Here is a 17,183-nt window from a genome sequence, read left to right as displayed (position 1 = left end):
ACCCTCGGTCAGCGTTTTCTCCTCCTCACCGGGTCACGTTTCTTCTGTCCAGGCTCCACCGGACCAGAGCCCCGGAGCCCCGGAGCCCCGCACCGCGCCGCACCGCGCCGCCCGGGAACAACAACCAGAGCCGAGGGCCGCGGGGGTCGCAACCAGCAACAGGTAAAGAAGCTTTTAACCACGCCACTTTTTCTTTTCTTTTTCTTTTTTTAAAATCTGCCTGGACTGGAGGAGTGTTGTGTTGTGTTGTCGGTGCACGCCACGGCTCGGTTCAGTTTAAAGGCACGCTGTTGCACAAAGGAGGGAGAGCAGCAGCAGCAGCAGCAGGATCGAGCCCGGGACTGTGGACCGTGGTCCGAGGGTCTTAGGCAGACTGCCACCACGTGTTTAACCCACCAGGCAACTGATACCTGCTTCAGACCTGCACCCTAACCTGCAACACACACACACACTGATGTTGAACTGAGCTATATTCTTTATTTAAACATGCACAAGCAGTAGATGCAGGTTCCTCTTTCAACCTGAGGATGTTTATTTAAATGTTCTGCACACTTACAGATAAAAAATAAATACATAAAAACTGCAGGAAGTCTGTTCAAACTAAAGGTGACCACAGACCTTCACTCCAAAGGAAATAAGGTCCAGACTACTACTTCAGTCCATCGTGGAGCAAGGACCAACCATCGGACCCTGACCAGAGGAGCCGGTGGAGTCTGCACATAGGCTATAGATCTGTGTGATGTAGGCAGGCAGGTGTCATGGATGCTGTGAACATTAACCACAGGGATTTTTTTTTTTTTTACTGGATTTATGGATCTGATGGGAAGCCAATGAAGAGAAACCAGAACTGGATCTCACAGAGCTTTTCAATCAGTGGTTTTCCAACCTTTTCCAACTCACGAGCCACTTGAAAAACCAAGAACTTGGTGGCAGCTGACGTCTGATCGGAGGCTGGATGACACGTTGTCCTCAAGAGTGATAGATAATGGATCAACATCCAGGACTGAACTGAAACCAGGACGACTTCAGTTTTTATTTTTTGTTTGATGGAGGAGAGAGGTCACTCGCTGATTCACCATCCGTCTCTGAGTCTACCTTTTGCTCACTATCATCAACCAACGTATCTGTTTTTTTTCTACAATTTAACAGTTATGAAATATCATCAGGCTTGGATCAAATGAAATCTGCATAACAATGGTGGGAGAAGTTGTTTTTAATCTACCCAAGAAGGAAGTGCAGTACGGTGTATAAACAGCGTCGTGCCCAGGATGAAGCCCTGAGGAACACCGTGACAGATCCACGGGGAGAACAGATGTTTCTGTTGAACGCACCTGATGGAAACCAGACAGAAACCTGTGGAGCCTATACGATGCTCATCAACACAGCTGTCATCTGCTCAGTAACCACCACAGTCTCTAAGACTTTCACTCACTTGATGCAACTTATTATTGCACTAACTCCATCGTTCATGCAAACACAAGCTTGTACCCAAAGAAATGTCAATTGCTGTAGGTCATTTGGACAGAACAAGGTAAACACTTCAATAAGACAATGTCTGTGTTTGTGTCTCATGTCCAGTGATGGTCTGCCGTACAAACCAGAGTATGTGGCTGCAGCTAGGATCTCCCCCCATCCTCTGACCCCCTGGATGAACGTCAGATCCCGTGTTCTCCCTCTTCTGACCTTAAATGTAACTGAGGTCGGACTCCGTCGTTCCGGCTGTAATGGAGACTCACAGCCTGCTGTCCCTCGCCGTGGCCTTACTGGGTTTCCTGGGCCCATGTCTGACGAGACTGACTCCCAGAGTCTCCTTCCCAATGGGTGAGTAAAGACTCTGAGGGTCATGCTTTGGTTTGTTTTTCCGTTATCCTGCTAGTGAGGTGCAGTGTTGCAGGTGTAGATGAGGAGGAGGAGGAGAAGACCACAAGACCAGGGATGAGTTCTGGTATCTAAGTTCCCTGACCAATCAAAATGTGTGTTAGAAACTTCATCTTCATCCAGTCACATTGACTTTTAATACAAACTATGTACAGTAGAGCAGCAGAAGAGGATCAAAATGACCAATCGGCAACAGGACAGAAGTCTGGATGAAATGAGGAACAATTTTTTTATACCAAACAACACTAAAACACCTGAAAACACACATCACATGGTCATTTAGAGATCATGTGTTGTGTGTTTCAGTGTAAACAGGAAGCAGCTTGTCTACTCTGCAGTTGATTTGCTCCAGAAAACACTTTAAATGAATAAAAGGTCAGAACATAATGCATCTGTATAACAGCTGCTAGCGGAGCCAACGAGATTAGTAACACTTACATTTCATTATCCATGTTGTACTTATTACTTGTTGTCAAGCCTGATGCTGTTGAGTCATGTGAGGAATCAGGGGTGGATACGTCGTGGCTGATGAGATCAAATCACAGAGCGATTATGGGTGTTTACATGATGCTCTCAAAAAGTATCTGGTTGGTCCTAGTACTAAAAGCTTTTCAAAAACTAAAAGCCTTTCAGCTGTTTCTGTAGTGTTGGTTCAAAATCTCCAAACTGCAGAAAGTGAGGAGTTAAATATGAAGTGTTAAAGATGAAGTGTGAACTGATGTCTTTTACCTAGAAGGACAGAAGACTGGGATTTAAAGGAGAATTCTGGTCATTTTCTAAGTAACGCTCTACAGCTCTAGGTCCCCGAGTGCGACCATAGGAAGAAATCTGAGAAAAATATGTGCAGACCGGACCTAGCTCTCCTCCTGCTAGCTGCACTACACTGCAGTTAAACGGTGAAGTAATGGGGGCAGTTTTTCTAACCGCGACTTTGGCCTCGATATAATGCTCAAAATATCACTACACATGCTTTGCAACATCCACCAGTTCCTCACCACACAACACTGAGTGTGAATAACTCTGTTAATATGAGAAAGCAGTGTTAACGTGTGTTTTTATCACGTAGCTCTGTTTACTCTAGCTTCCTGGGTAGACCTTACTAGTCGACTGTCGAGCTCGGGACTGTTTCCATATCAACAAATTTATGGATTTAGGAGGAAAAAAATGATTTTGGATGGGAAAAAAAGCAGTATTTATGCTTTTTTCCCCCATCCAAAATCATTTTTTTTCCTCCTAAATCCATGTTTTCCTCGCGTTTTTGTCTTTGTTGATATGGAAACAGTCCAGAGCTCAACAGTCGACTAGTAAGGTCTACCCAGGAAGCTAGAGTAAACAGAGCTACGTGATAAAAACACACGTTAACACTGCTCCCTCACATTAACAGAGTTATTCACACTCAGCGTTGTGTGGTGAGGAACTGGTGGATGTTGCAAAGCATGTGTAGTGATATTTTGAGCATTATATCGAGGCCAAAGTCGCGGTTAGAAGAACTGCCCCCATTACTTCGCTGTTTAACTGCAGTGTAGTGCAGCCAGCAGGAGGAGAGCTCGGTCCGGTCTGCACATATTTTTCTCGTATTTTTTCATATGGTCGCACTCGGAGACCTAGAGCTGTAGAGCGTTACTTAGAAAATGACCAGAGTTCTCCTTTAAGAAACTGCTTCTGCTGAATGGACAAAAAACGTCTAATTGGACCTGAGAGGTGTGAATCAGAGCTGTTTGAACAGACGAGCCACCTCCTCACATCTCAGTGTGATAATTGGATGTGCTGACTTAACAAAAAAAAAAAAGCCTCATGTCATTGTCAACTGCTGTGAAACTGCAGGAAGTCCCGGGAGACATCTCACCCGCTTCAGCAGCCATGACGTCAGCAACACCACCACCCTGCTGCTCAGTGAGGACGGAGACATGCTGTACGTGGGAGCCCGGGACGCCGTGTTAGCCCTGGACGTTAGCCACGAGGACGCCATCACCCTGAGGGACAAGGTGACGCATCATCAGTGTTAAAGAGCACGATTGCAGGATAGATTCCCGACTGGTCCGATCAGTACCGTGTGACATTCCCCCAGTCTCTCCACTATCGTATCAATTAAAGGCAAAAATGCCCCAAAATAAGATAATAAGACAAAAACAAAGAAGAGACCAGACCCTCCACTGTACGCTGCTCACTGAACTGTTGAGTCTTAATGAATTTTGATTGTGGCTCCACAATGAAATTCAGTTTTGCTCTTTCATAGTTAATAAAAAAAAGATAAAAAATCATCAAAGAAACTGGATAAATGACAAAAAACAACAGTATAAGACAAGCAAACAAATAGAAAACACTGGACAAAACTACAACTGTATGAGAAAAATTATATGTATAAAAAATTAAATATAACAGCAGCATCAGTATAGTGTGTTGACAGCTCAAATAAGGTAAAGGCAGTAGCGTAGCAGTGGGTTTGATAGAAGCTACGGCTCTGGGGCAAAAACTGTTCCTCAACCTCATGGTACAGGTGTTGGTCTGTGTAACAGAGACTGTGTGAGGATGTTGATGAAACAGTGTGGGGCAAGAAGCTGGTCAGTGAAAAACACCTGTAGAAACAAGAAGAACATTTGCTGCAAAGGTTAAAAAACAAAAAACAAACGAGCTGCTGCTGATGTGACGACTGTGACTCTCTCCCTCAGCTGGACTGGAGCCCCTCAGACAGAGACCTTGAGCAATGCTCCATGAAAGGAAAGAAAATGGTGAGTAGCTGCTGCAGCACAGTGAAGTGATGCAGCTCCTCTCGTCTCTGGACTCTGTGTCAGTGATTTGTGTCTTTGTGTGTCTGTGTGTGGTCGCTGCAGGCCGACTGTCCCAACTTCATCCGCGTGCTGCAGTTCTTGAACACCTCCCACATCTACACATGCGGCACCTTCGCCTTCAGTCCGCGCTGCACCTATGTTGTGAGTCTTGAACGGAAAACTATCAAACACACTGAGTTAAATTTGAAAATTAATTTAGACTCGTTTGACTTGTTTTTTTGTGCTGTTTTTAGCTTTGTTTTTTCATAAGCTTAAGTATTGTATTGTATCTGCAAATCTTTAACTGTTTCTTTCAATATCTGGATAATTGTAGCATGGTTTTGCAAGAATAGCCATTGGATGCTCATATAATGAAGAAATGGCTAATGAGGATTCTAATAGATGAACTCAAACTTAAACTTCCCCCTCTTCTCTCCACCCAGAACTTGGAGACGTTGACACTGAGCATGAAGCCTGATGAGGGCAGAGGTCGTTGCCCCTACGACCCCTACCAACGCAACACTGCCATCATCGTGGGTAAGCCGATGACACCACAGCTCTGCACTCAGACCTGACACAGAGAGAGAGAGGGGGTGTGGCTTTTCTATTTTGTCTTCACACATAAAATCAAACCATAAGTCTTAAAGGGATAGTTCAACAGTTTGGCAAATTGGCCCATTGCCATAATCTTTATTGTTTAGGAGTAGGTTCATTACCTTTAATTGTCGGTGCAAGATATTTTTAGAACGGCGGAGCAGAGTCGCGAGCTGCTCAGAGCTACGCTATGGAGGCTGATGAGATTTCTTGGTTTCCTTCATCAATCTCATCAAATACACAATCCAACAACTCCAAAACGCTCTGGTGGACAAGTTGTGACCTGCACATTCACCACGCTATGAGATAATAATGTAAGAGTTGTTTTTGAGGCAAATGCAGAGACTGTTGCCGAAAAACTGCCCCCGACGGGAACGCGTATCAGTGGTTTTGCATGAATTTACCTCGAAAACAACTCTGTCTGGTAACGTTCCATAATTGGGCCACTTGAACCATGTGGTGTAAAGACAGCCTTAGGTTTCATGGGGTGGTTGATGTTCATGAAGTCTGGTCTGTTCCTCAGACGGAGAGCTTTACACTGGGACGGTGGCGGACTACAGGGGGAACCGGCCGGTCATCTCCCGCCACCTGAGCGAGGGCCGGCGCGTGGACCTGAAGCTGGACGACACGTTGGGATGGCTGGAGGGTGAGTGTGCGTGACACTCGACGTGAAACATGGACGTCACAGCAGATGTCAGGGGGAAGAGTTTTCTGTAGATCCATCGATCACAAAGCTCTCGTCAGAAACAAACCACACAGGTCACCAGGGGCTCAAACACTTGAGAGCAACTCGACTTGTGATCCTCAGCTGAGCTCACGTCACATGACAGAAACACTGACACCAGGGCTCAAACACACGTGTCCTCCTCTCACACTCCCACCCGTAGATCCGACCTTCATCAGCTCCACTTTCATCCCCGACGAGGAGAAGATCTACTTCTTCTTCAGCGAGGTCGGCCGAGAGTACGACTTCATCGACAAGTTCATCGTCTCTCGGGTTTCTCAGATCTGCATGGTAAGAGTCAAACGGCAGAGGAAAGTCAGAAAGTTACTGTGAAAATAATTAAAGGGATACTTCACCCAAAATCAATAATTCACCAATTTTCTACTCACCGTCATGCCAAGGAAGGGTTTGGAGAACTTTCAGAGTCATGAAAACGCTTTTGGAGTTCCAGGGGGGTCCGACTGGCAACGGGTTTTCATATAATGGCGGCGGATAGAGCTCAGTTTTGAATCATCCAAAACACACACTATGAAACATCCAGATACCTCCATACTGCTCATCTGTACTGACCCAAGTGTCCTGAAGCCGCCACATGAAAGAGTTGTTCAGATAAAATTAATTTGATTTTGCGAGATGCGCAAGATTTGCTGCGAGATGTTCTTCCGTGTTTCCATCATACATCCAATGGTTTACAACGACGAACGAACATCTCGCATCAAATCTCACGCATGCGCACAAACATCAACAGAGCCACTGGGAGCTACTGCTACAACAAGGCTAAAAACAGAGATCACATTAACTTTTTCCGAACAACTTTTTCATGTGGCGGCTTCAGGACACTTGGGTCAGTACAGACGAGCAGTATGGCGGTATCTGGATGTTTCATAGTGTGTGTTTTGGACGATTCAAAAGTGAACTCTATCCGCCGCCATTATATGAAAAATCCCCCTGGAACTCCAAAAGCGTTTTGATAAATTCAGAAAGTTCTCCAAACCCTTCTTTGGCATGACGGTGAGTAGAAAATTGGTGAATAATTGATTTTGGGTGAAGTATCCCTTTAACGTACATTAAAATGGTTTCCTCCCCTCCTGTCGTCAGAGTGACGTCGGGGGCCAGCGGACTCTGCAGCGGCGCTGGACCACGTTTGCCAAAGCTCAGCTGCTGTGCCAGGCCGACAACGAGCTGCCCTACAACGTGATCCAGGACATAGACACCCTCCCGCCGGCAGACGGAGCTGCGGCAGACGACACCCTGTTCTACGGCATCTTCACCTCTCAGTGGTTAGTGGACGACGTGCGTCATCCGATCCGATCCGTTTCGTTTCGTGATCCCCGGAGCTACGGTGGCCTGTTTGTCCAACGCCGTCAGTGCGGTTTCATCCTCTTAGAGCCTCAGTGACCCGTGACTGAGTGCTGCTCAGACACAACACCCCGAGGAGCTGCGAGGACAGGACCCGGAATAGCTGCACATTGTAGAGTTCATTTTGTAGTACAGTTTAAAGGGATAGTTCAACATTTTTGGCAAATTCTTCTATCACCATAATCCCTATAGTCATAGCAGTAGGTTCATCACCTTTAATTATCGGTGCATGTTGTTTTGAGATCAGCGGGGCAGAGACGTGAGCTGCTCAGTGAACACAATGGAGGTGAACGGTACAGGTCCCCTGCCCCTCATCAAATACACAATCCTCCAAACTCCAAAACGCTCTGTTGGACAAGTTGTGACCTGCACATTCACCACGCTATGAAATAATCATGTAACATTATGTAAGATTACAACACATGAAGCAAATACTCAGAACTACTTGGGCTTTTGAAATCACTCCGCCCAGCAGCCGTGTCTGGGATGTAGTTCTGGCTACGCATTTACCTCTAAAACAACTCTGTCTCATAACGTTCTGTTATTATTTCATAGCGTGGTGAATGTGCAGGTCACAACTTGTCCACCAGAGCGTTTTGGAGTTGTTGGATTGTGTATTTGATGAGGGAAAGGCCAAAGTACCATTCACCTCCATTGTGTTCACTGAGCAGCTCACGTCTCTGCCCCGCTGATCTCAAAACAACATGCACCGATAATTAAAGGTAATGAACCTACTGCTATGACTATAGGGATTATGGGGATAGGAGAATCTGCCAAAATGTTGAACTATCCCTTTAAACATATTGTTGCTCGCAGCTCATCCATTAACACAACCAGAGACTGTTGTTGCAGAGCTTCATAGACAAAGTGACAAAGCCTCATCCCTCTAAGAGACACCTGTGGACAACACACCTGTTTTTTTTTTATCCTGCATCCTCATAAATGTTGAGGATCAGAGTCGTTGTGTGGATTCAGTCTGCGGCTCTCTCTAACGTCTGTTTGTCTTTAACCAGGTCAGTGAACTCCGGACGCTCGGCCGTGTGCTCGTTCCGCCTGAGTGACATCAAATCGGTTTTCTCTGGAAACTACAAAGTCCTGAACCGGGACACGTTACAGTGGAGCACACGGGTTCAGGAGAAGGTCGCCAATCCAGGAGAGGTAAATGACTGAATCAATAAGACAGGACACGAATATGCTGCCTTCACCCACATGTAAATGTAGTACATAGAATTTTTATATATGACATATACATGTGCATATAAATTAAAATCATATAAATAAGAATGTATTTATGAAACTTACAAGAAATTGGAACAATTTCATATACAAACATATATGTCTAGCCCATACAAATATGTATATTTATGTATTATTTTATTATATGTATGCCAAAATTGTAGACACATTATATGACAATACATCCATTCCAAAAATCCAAAAACCTGTCAATATATGAGGATATTATTTCCAGTTTGTTCCAAAACCCACATTCCCAAAATGTTTAAAATTATTAAGAAAAACAAAATAAATGTGTTGTCTGATAAACTACTAAAACTAATCTATATTAAATATCAGATATTTCAGATAGATGCAGATTTACATAGATGCCCTAAACATATATCTTCATATCCAGATGATTTATGGATATAAATTCTTTATTTACTTACTTATTATTTATTTATTTACTTACTTATTTGTCATATGTTACATTTATAAGCTTCAGGGTTTTGGTGTCTGACTGTTTTTTAATGGTGTCACCATGGAAACTGCCTTTGTAAAGGGTCTGCAGCATGAACAGGATGTTACTTCTCTTTTCATCTGAGGGGAATTACGTAACTATATTGATACCGACAATGAATCAGGGGTGTAACATTGAGGTCATCTAATGAGAACATGCATGTGTTGTACATCATGTTGTCACTGTTTAATCTCTGTCCTCCTTTGCCTCATCGCGATGCAGTGCGGTCTGCACAACGCCTCCGACAACGCCCTGCGCTTCGTCAAAGAGAACTTCCTGGCGGACGACAGCGTGCGGCCGGCGGAGCGGAGTCTGACCATGGTGTCGGCCGAGCTCTACAGCCACCTGACGGTCCAGAGGGTCCAGGCAGCCAACAACAAGGAGTACACCGTCCTGTTCCTGCTCACAGGTGAGACCGACCGACCCAAACACAACGTTACTCTGACCTGTTTTCATCTGAATCCAGTGAACGGCCACAATGTCAAACTTTAAATTTTGTATTCATATTCATCTGTAGATTATTCATTGTTAGGTAGCTACTGCTCATTGCAAGACACTCTTCATTGAGATCACGCATAGATTATAACCTTCTCAAAAAATTGTAGTGTTTTTTTTTTTTTTTTAAACTTTTTTTTTCTGTTATTTCCATTTTATTCTGCGTACCTAGCATAAAATTCGGAATATAAATCGCACAGGATTAAAGTCGCAGTCTATTTTTAAGGGTCTCAGACTGGGAAAACAAGGTTTTCTATTCCTATTTTTTAATAAAAACGTTATAAAAGTTATTCCACAAGTCTACAACGTGAAGTTTCTGTGCTGTGTTGTAGCTCTTTCTTGTTATTTTAAATTTAAAAGCGAAAAAATAGATTGCAAGGTAATTTGAATACTGTACATTTAGCGTATGCGGATACAGGACGCATCACTGTTTACACCGTTTGGCCGATTGGATCACTGTACTTTCATTTGGTCAAGCTCCATCTGATTGCAATCTCATCCCATACCCAACTTTTTAGATCCAACCCAACCCATTTTATTTATAAAGCACAATTTAAATATGGTTTCCAAAGTGCTGTACAGTAAAATAAAAAACATAAAACATACTAAAAAGGCAAAAATACTAAAGATAAAAAACACAATAAAACATAATAAATGAATAAATAAATAAATAAATAAACTGTCCACCCCAGATAAAATATCTGTGCACATAAAAATCTACAACCTACGTAGCGTGAAAAGCCAAAGTAAACAAGTGGGTTTTAAGAAGAGTTTTAAAATTAGACAGTGAGGAGGCCTGTCTAAATGGAAAAAAATGTCTAGATGAATAAAAAAGGGGGAAAAAGTGCAATTTATACACAAGTTTTACTGTACTTTTTTTGAATCAGGCTTGTACCATGACATGTGAATCCTCAGCCCCGTCTCGGCCACCTGCTACTCACATCCCAGTGTCGACTCTGAAGTGTTTCTCTTAGTGACCATCACTGAGGAGCCTGACTCAAACTGCTGTCCCTGTCAACTGTGTGTGTTGTGTGGTAAAGTGTGAAGTGTGTCCACTTTATTATTAACCTGAGCTGCACTGACGTGGTTTCAGAGTCTGGTTACCTTCACAAGACGGTGCTGCTGCAGACCGGAGCCCACATCATCGAGGAGGTCCAGGTCTTTGAGCAGCCTCAGCCGGTCAAGAGCCTGAAGCTCTCCATACCCAAGGTAAACACATGGTTGGGTTTAAAGGTTCACACACCAGCAGGGTTCCCACACGTCCTGGAAAACCTGGAAAACCTGGAAGATGGTTCACCAATATTCCAGTCATGGAGAACACATGGAAAATGAGAAAAAAAATGAAGTCGGTTTGACTTTTTCAGACCCCACCGAGGATTTATTTTCCAAAGAAGTGCCTAGTGCCTCATGCTTGGACCACAAGCATGAGGGTTTTCTCTCCTCTTCTGAGTGAGATAGAGGAGTGTCATCAGAGAGCTGTTGTAGGCGTGGTTTAAAAACAAAACAAGAAACATGTTTAATTTCTAAGCATGTAAGAGATTATTTCATAGATAAGTTAGAGCCATAGACTGCACATCTTTAAATGAGACTTCTGGGGGTGAGAGACGAATAAACATAGAAACAAATTGGTTAAATGTACAAAATAAGGTGCAACTGTCGAGAAGAACAAATCTCCAAAGCATGAATGAGATGGGGGATGAGTTTGTGTGTGGCGTAGTAACATGTCTGTCAGACTGTAGCAGCTGAAAATGACACTGATAACTGATAACAAGTTCAACGTCTGGTCATCAGTATCAACATGTCTGTATGTCGTGTGTGGAGCACAGAGTCAGACGCCGCTCTATCAGCTTCGTAGGTCCATCTACTTCCTGTTTTAAGGAGGTGCTGTGCCAGAGCCGGCCCCTCCAGCCCCGGGGCCCCGGGGGCTTGTGGGTCAAAGGGAATCATGGGGCCTTTCCCATTCCTCCACACTTGGCTGAGTGCGCTTGGTTACGCACACACTTTGGTGACGTTTTTCTGGTGGAACGTACATGTGCAAGCATGTATTGAGTGGCCAAGCGCGCGGGGATATTTAAAAGCAATCGGGACATACTTGACAAGTGAAGCCTGTCGTATGAGTGCCACAGCAACAACAAGCAGTGCTGCTGGATCACAGTCCATTTACTCCAAAATTGTCACTATGCGCAAGATTCAAACCATAAACATGTAAGCCTAAGAAGAAAGAAAGGAAAAAGAAAACAAGATAAACACATAGGATTACAGAGCATGATGAAAAATATTCACGATCAATAGAGAAAATTCATAATTATGTGAAAACAGGTAAAAAATGATCAGATGTAAAAGTAAACGTAGCCTATGGCAACAAAACTGTCATTGAAAACTATGAGACAAAAGTATATAAAATATATGAGATTAAAAAGTCACTATTATGAGATAGAAGTCAAATTCATTTAATTGAAATTTATTCAATGGCATTTCCCAAACGTGGCTCGTGGCTCCCGGTGAAAGCAGGCTTCACTTCACCAGCTGGTGCATTGTGGGATTTCTACTTGGCCAAACATTGCTCCGATGCGTCTTACCGTAAGTGTGGGTGAAGTGGCAATCAAGGGCGCTGAACTTTTGGTCATTGGAGAAATGGGACACAATTGCGCACTTACACTAAGCCCATGAACGCACACGGCCAAGTGGCCAAGCGTGTCAGTGTGATCGAGTGTGCATATTGGGACCGGCCCAAAACAGTCAGGAGAACGGCACGTGTGCACTGAGGTCAAAGGTTTTACACAGAGAGAGAGAGAGTGCTCAGAAAACCTTGTAAAGCCTGAACAGACTGAAGAAACTCTATGATCAGTGCTGCCACCGTGTGGTCATGTATAAACACTAGCGCTCCTGTAACCACACACACATAAACTCTAGATTAGATGAGATTAGGTTTCTCTGATACACGGGAAACCATCTGTTGAAGCATGACTCATCATATTCACTGTGTTGTGTTTCTCTATGTAACACATCTTTAGACAAAACTGACGTGTAAAGACGTTATTTTCTATTAGAAAAGTTGAAGTCTCAATGCAGATGTGCAGCCTGCAGCTCTGTGTCTCTGTAAACTCAGCCGTCCTGTGTCTCTCTGCAGGGTGTGATCTACGTGGGCACCTCGGAGGGCGTGGTCAGAGTCCCCATAGCAAACTGCTCCTACTACTGGACCTGTGCTCAGTGCGTTCTGGCCCGGGACCCGTTCTGTGGTTGGGACTCTGTCAACAGAGCCTGTGTGGAGGCCGCCAACGCTCAGACCAGCCTGTGAGTACTTCAGGGTCTTATAATCATCTGGTTATGTAGAGTATTACCGTATTAACCTGAATATAAGACGGTATTTTTCCCCTCGAAAACAAAAAGAGTGTCTTATATTTGGGGTCTTGACATTTATACATGCAAACCAACGGGTGACGCCAAACGACTTCTCCCCAAGAGAGTCAGAGCTTTTCTTTTCTCTCACACACACACATCAGTGACCTGGAGAGATGCAGCCGCGACACAGAGACCAGCTGGACAAAAAGTGTCTCAAAGGTTGGACAGAGGAGTTACAAAGCCAATTTTAAAGGGATAGTTCAACATTTTGGCAAATTGGCCCATTGCCATAATCCCTATAGTCATAGCAGTAGTAGGTTTGTTACCTTTAATTGTCAGTGCAAGCTTTTTTTAGAACGGCTGCTCAGAGCCGCGAGCTGCTCAGAGCTACGCTACGAAGGCTAATGGGATTTCTTGGTTTCCCTCATCAAACTCATCAAATACACAATCCAACAACTCCAAAACGCTCTGGTGGACAAGTGGTGACCTGCACATTCACCACACTATGAGATAATAACAAAACGTTACCAGACAGAGTTGCTTTAGTGGCAAATTCATGAAAAACCTCTGATGCTCATTCCTGTCGAGCGCAATTTTTCAGCAAGCAGTCTCTGTATCTCAGTTGTTATTTCACTAATACTGAAAACAATATTTTAAAAAGATTCAATTTTTCTTCAATTTTGTCCTAAAAATGTATTTATTTTTAACCAGAAGAAAGGCCAGCAGCACTCGTGTCCTTCTCATTGTCCTGTATTACATACTGCGTCGGCGCTTAACATGCACATGTCCTGAGAGTTTTGTTGGAGAGTGCGTGTTTTTCTTTGTTTTTTATTTTTAACCAAAAACGGGTCTTGAGAGAGAGAGATGGGTCGTCTTCTATTCAGGTCGATACTGTAACTATTTCAGGGCAATTGAGGCATCTGTAGCTCAGTGTTCTCGTCTGACTCTGGTTCTCCGTCCTCAGAGGCCAGGACGTGGACAGAGGGAGCGTTGAGGAGGCGTGCAGCGTGACTCTAACACACAGAGTCAGGTTTGGTCCAAACAGTCTGCCTGCAGGTAAGTGTCTCTGCACTCAGCTGCTACGCTTTGTTTTGGCTGCTCACACACTCCACACAGTGTCTGAGGCTCACGATGCGACCATGACCAAACACACATGTACCGGCCCTTTTAGAAAAAACCTGATGAAGCAGGACTAATGGCTGTGTTCAAGACAACTCAGAATTTCCCAGTAGAAAACTCTGATTTCCATCTTCAAAGTGTTACAGATGCACCACGCCAGAATAACCAAAAACATGCCGGAGTGGGACAAACTTTGCATTCAAAGTGCTTCATGTATGGTATTAAAACATTAAAAAGGGCAAAAAAAGGAAAAAGAACCAGCATTTTAAAATCATGAAACAGATAATTTGAAATCGAAGAGAAATAACATGAATTTACATCAGTAGGTAATCTGTAAACGTAAGTACAGACTGGTTTTTCTCAGACTGTCCCAAGTGGGAGCTCCGACATGAGATGGCTACCAATGCACTTTTATCAGTAGGAGGTCGGAAAATCCCAAGTTCCAGTTGTCACGAACGCAGCATAATAGCACTCAGCTGACATTTTTTAATGACTTTGTGTCATGTCACCAAAACATGAGGTTTACATCCACCGTCTTTGTCAGTGGACTCTAACACAAACATGGAAGCTGCTGTTTGCTCCTCATCCGTGTGTCAGGACTCTGTGTGGAGGAGGTAACAAGTTTGAGACGAACATTCGCTTCATATGCTATGCAGACTTCAACATTCAACATTTTGGGCAAATTCTCCTGTTGTCATAATCCCTATAGTCATAGCAGTAGGTTCATCACCTTTGATCATCGGTGCATGTTGTTTTGAGATCAGCGGGGCAGAGACGTGAGCTGCTCAGTGAACACAATGGAGGTGAACGGTACAGGTCCCCTGTCCCGCATCAAACTCATCAAATACACAATCCAACAACTCCAAAACGCTCTGGTGGACAAGTTGTGCACTGCACATTCACCACGCTATGAGATAATAATGTAATGTAATAATGTAACATTATGACACATGAAGCAAATACTCAGGTCTCTGCCCCACTGATCTCAAAACAACATGCACCGATAATTAAAGGTAATTAACCTACTGCTATGACTATAGGGATTATGGTGAGAGGAGAATTTGACCAAAATGTTGAACTATCCCTTTACCATTTGCTGAGGACGTGTAGAGCTCAGATGCTTCGGCAGGTGTAGGCGGCTCTGCAGAGGGGGGAGGAGGAGGGAGGCTGTGGCTGCGTTGTGGCGTCGGTGACTTGTAATCTGTATGTCAGCCTCGTGTCCTGCAAGTGAGCTGGTGTCGGTGTCTCTGAACGAGGTGGTGCGGCTGCAGTGTCCCGCCGCGTCCCGGCTGTCCCAGCAGCGGTGGGAGCGTCCCAACAGCCGCCTGTCCTCGGACCTGTACCTGCACCTGGGCGACGGCAGCCTGAGCTTCGTGGCCACGCCGGCCACGCTGGGCCACTACCTCTGCCTGTCCGCCGAGAACGGCTACCAGCAGACCACCGCCATCTACCACGTCAAGCAGAAGAGCAGCCCCCCCCCGCCGCCGCCGCAGACTCCCACCGGCCACACGCGGCCGCAGACGCGCCCCGCGCCCACCACGCAGGCCGCGGCCCGACCCGGACCCGGACCCGGACCTGGACTCGGATCTGGCCTGCACACCTCTGCTGGCCCTCGGAGAAAAGACACGAGGCGAGCGGAGACGGCGCCCACGCTGTCCAGCGGCGGCGACCTGCAGGTCATCACCCGGCAGCTCGGCAGGAACTTCACGCTGTGGACGCAAGAACCGGGACGGAAAGACACGGACGCCGCCGCCGGGGACGGGGACGGGGACGGGGAGCCGCTGCAGTCGGCCCTCGGCCCCTCGTACCTGAAGGAGCTGGTGGCGGTGTCGGTGCTGCTGGTGCTCTGCCTCAGCTTACTCATCACCGTCTTCCTCTACATGGTCAGACAGCGCTGCCGGCGCCAAACGGCTCCGCAGGCGGGGACGCCGACCAGAGACGCCGACAGACGGACGCCCGTGGAGCAGGAGGCGCTGAGGGGGAACCAGCTGCTCGGTAAACGCAACGGACAGAGCGCGCACAGCGGACAGGCCGGTGGGTTAGGCTGCAACGGCGCCCTCACCGGCTCCAACGGGCATTTACCCAACACGCCCATCTGAGCGGCGCCCGCTGGACTCCTGTGGTCCGGGTTCGGGTCCAATAAGACGAGAGACGATCCGTCTGTGGTTCTGAGGCTGGAGCACGTGTAACTGTGGTACGACCTGGTTCTGTCACTGTTCTTTTTTTATAGACTAGTCAGTATCTGATGCTACGACGGGGCGACGACCACTGTTACATGTTTCATTGTTCAAGAGTTCATTTCAAACGGAGCTGTCGGGTTTTAAATGTACGGTTCTTCTCGTGTTCAGCAAACGACTCAGACTCGGAGGTTTAACGGAGGAAGGCCGGACGAGGCTGCGCCTGAACATCATAGTTTCTTCTTTTGATTTGCCAAACACACGTTGGAGGGGAAGTCGGCCCCGACAGGAAAGTCGGGTGCGTCACATTTGCCTTAAATCATGTCGACTAACTGGCCCCTGTGGGCTGGAGGACGTCCCAGTCCGCTCTTCACTGAAGTCTTCATCCAGTCGACAGCCGTTTATTAGCTGCTGCAGCTCAGGGCTCCAGACAAACATTTTTTTCTAGGAGCACAATGGCCACTAACTTAAAGGAATAGTTCACCAAAAAATGAAATTCTGTCATTATTGCTGATGAATACTGAGTTTTTTATTCCTCAAAGTGCATCTGGAGACCCGGGAGGCCGGTTCGTATTCCAGCGAAATCCTTATATGAGAGTCAATAGTGCCCGACACAAAAAGGTCCATAAAACTACACAAAATCCTTGTAATATTCCTCCATGCTGCTTGTCCACTGCAATCCAAGTGTCCTGAAGGGATATAGTCCAGAGTTTACTGGAAACAACGTCTTAGTCTGTAAAAATGTCCTAAATTACATCGTTTCAAGTAAACTCTGGACTATATCCCTTCAGGACACTTGGATTGCAGTGGACGAGCAGTATGGAGGAATATTACAAGGTTTTTGTGTCTGGGCCCTATTGACTCTCATATATTATGGATTTCGTTGGACTACGAACCGGCCTCCCGTGTCTCCAGATGCACTTTGAGGAATAAAAAACTACTCCGGAGTATTCATCAGCATGAGGGTGAGTCAATAATGACTGAATTTC

At 45.5% G+C, this 17,183-nt stretch overlaps 1 protein-coding gene across 1 annotated transcript; it reads left to right on the top strand.

Moving 5' to 3' along the window:
* The first annotated feature begins 13 nt into the window (after nt 1-13).
* Nucleotides 14-16,765, top strand: sema4ab (sema domain, immunoglobulin domain (Ig), transmembrane domain (TM) and short cytoplasmic domain, (semaphorin) 4Ab). Its single transcript, XM_085791087.1, has 15 exons — nt 14-162; nt 1,579-1,821; nt 3,703-3,863; nt 4,548-4,607; nt 4,710-4,808; nt 5,090-5,183; nt 5,764-5,886; nt 6,128-6,255; nt 7,063-7,244; nt 8,337-8,481; nt 9,284-9,470; nt 10,650-10,765; nt 12,687-12,850; nt 13,863-13,954; nt 15,230-16,765. The coding sequence occupies exons 2-15, from the start codon at nt 1,725-1,727 to the stop codon at nt 16,114-16,116; spliced, it is 2,535 nt and encodes an 844-aa protein (XP_085647213.1). The 5' UTR covers nt 14-162; nt 1,579-1,724; the 3' UTR covers nt 16,117-16,765.
* The last annotated feature ends 418 nt before the right edge of the window (nt 16,766-17,183 follow it).

Source organism: Trachurus japonicus, chromosome 11 (assembly GCF_045865225.1).
Source record: "Trachurus japonicus isolate A0001 chromosome 11, Traja_1.0".
Lineage (NCBI taxonomy): Eukaryota > Metazoa > Chordata > Actinopteri > Carangiformes > Carangidae > Trachurus > Trachurus japonicus.
This window is presented reverse-complemented; position numbering and strand designations above follow the sequence as displayed.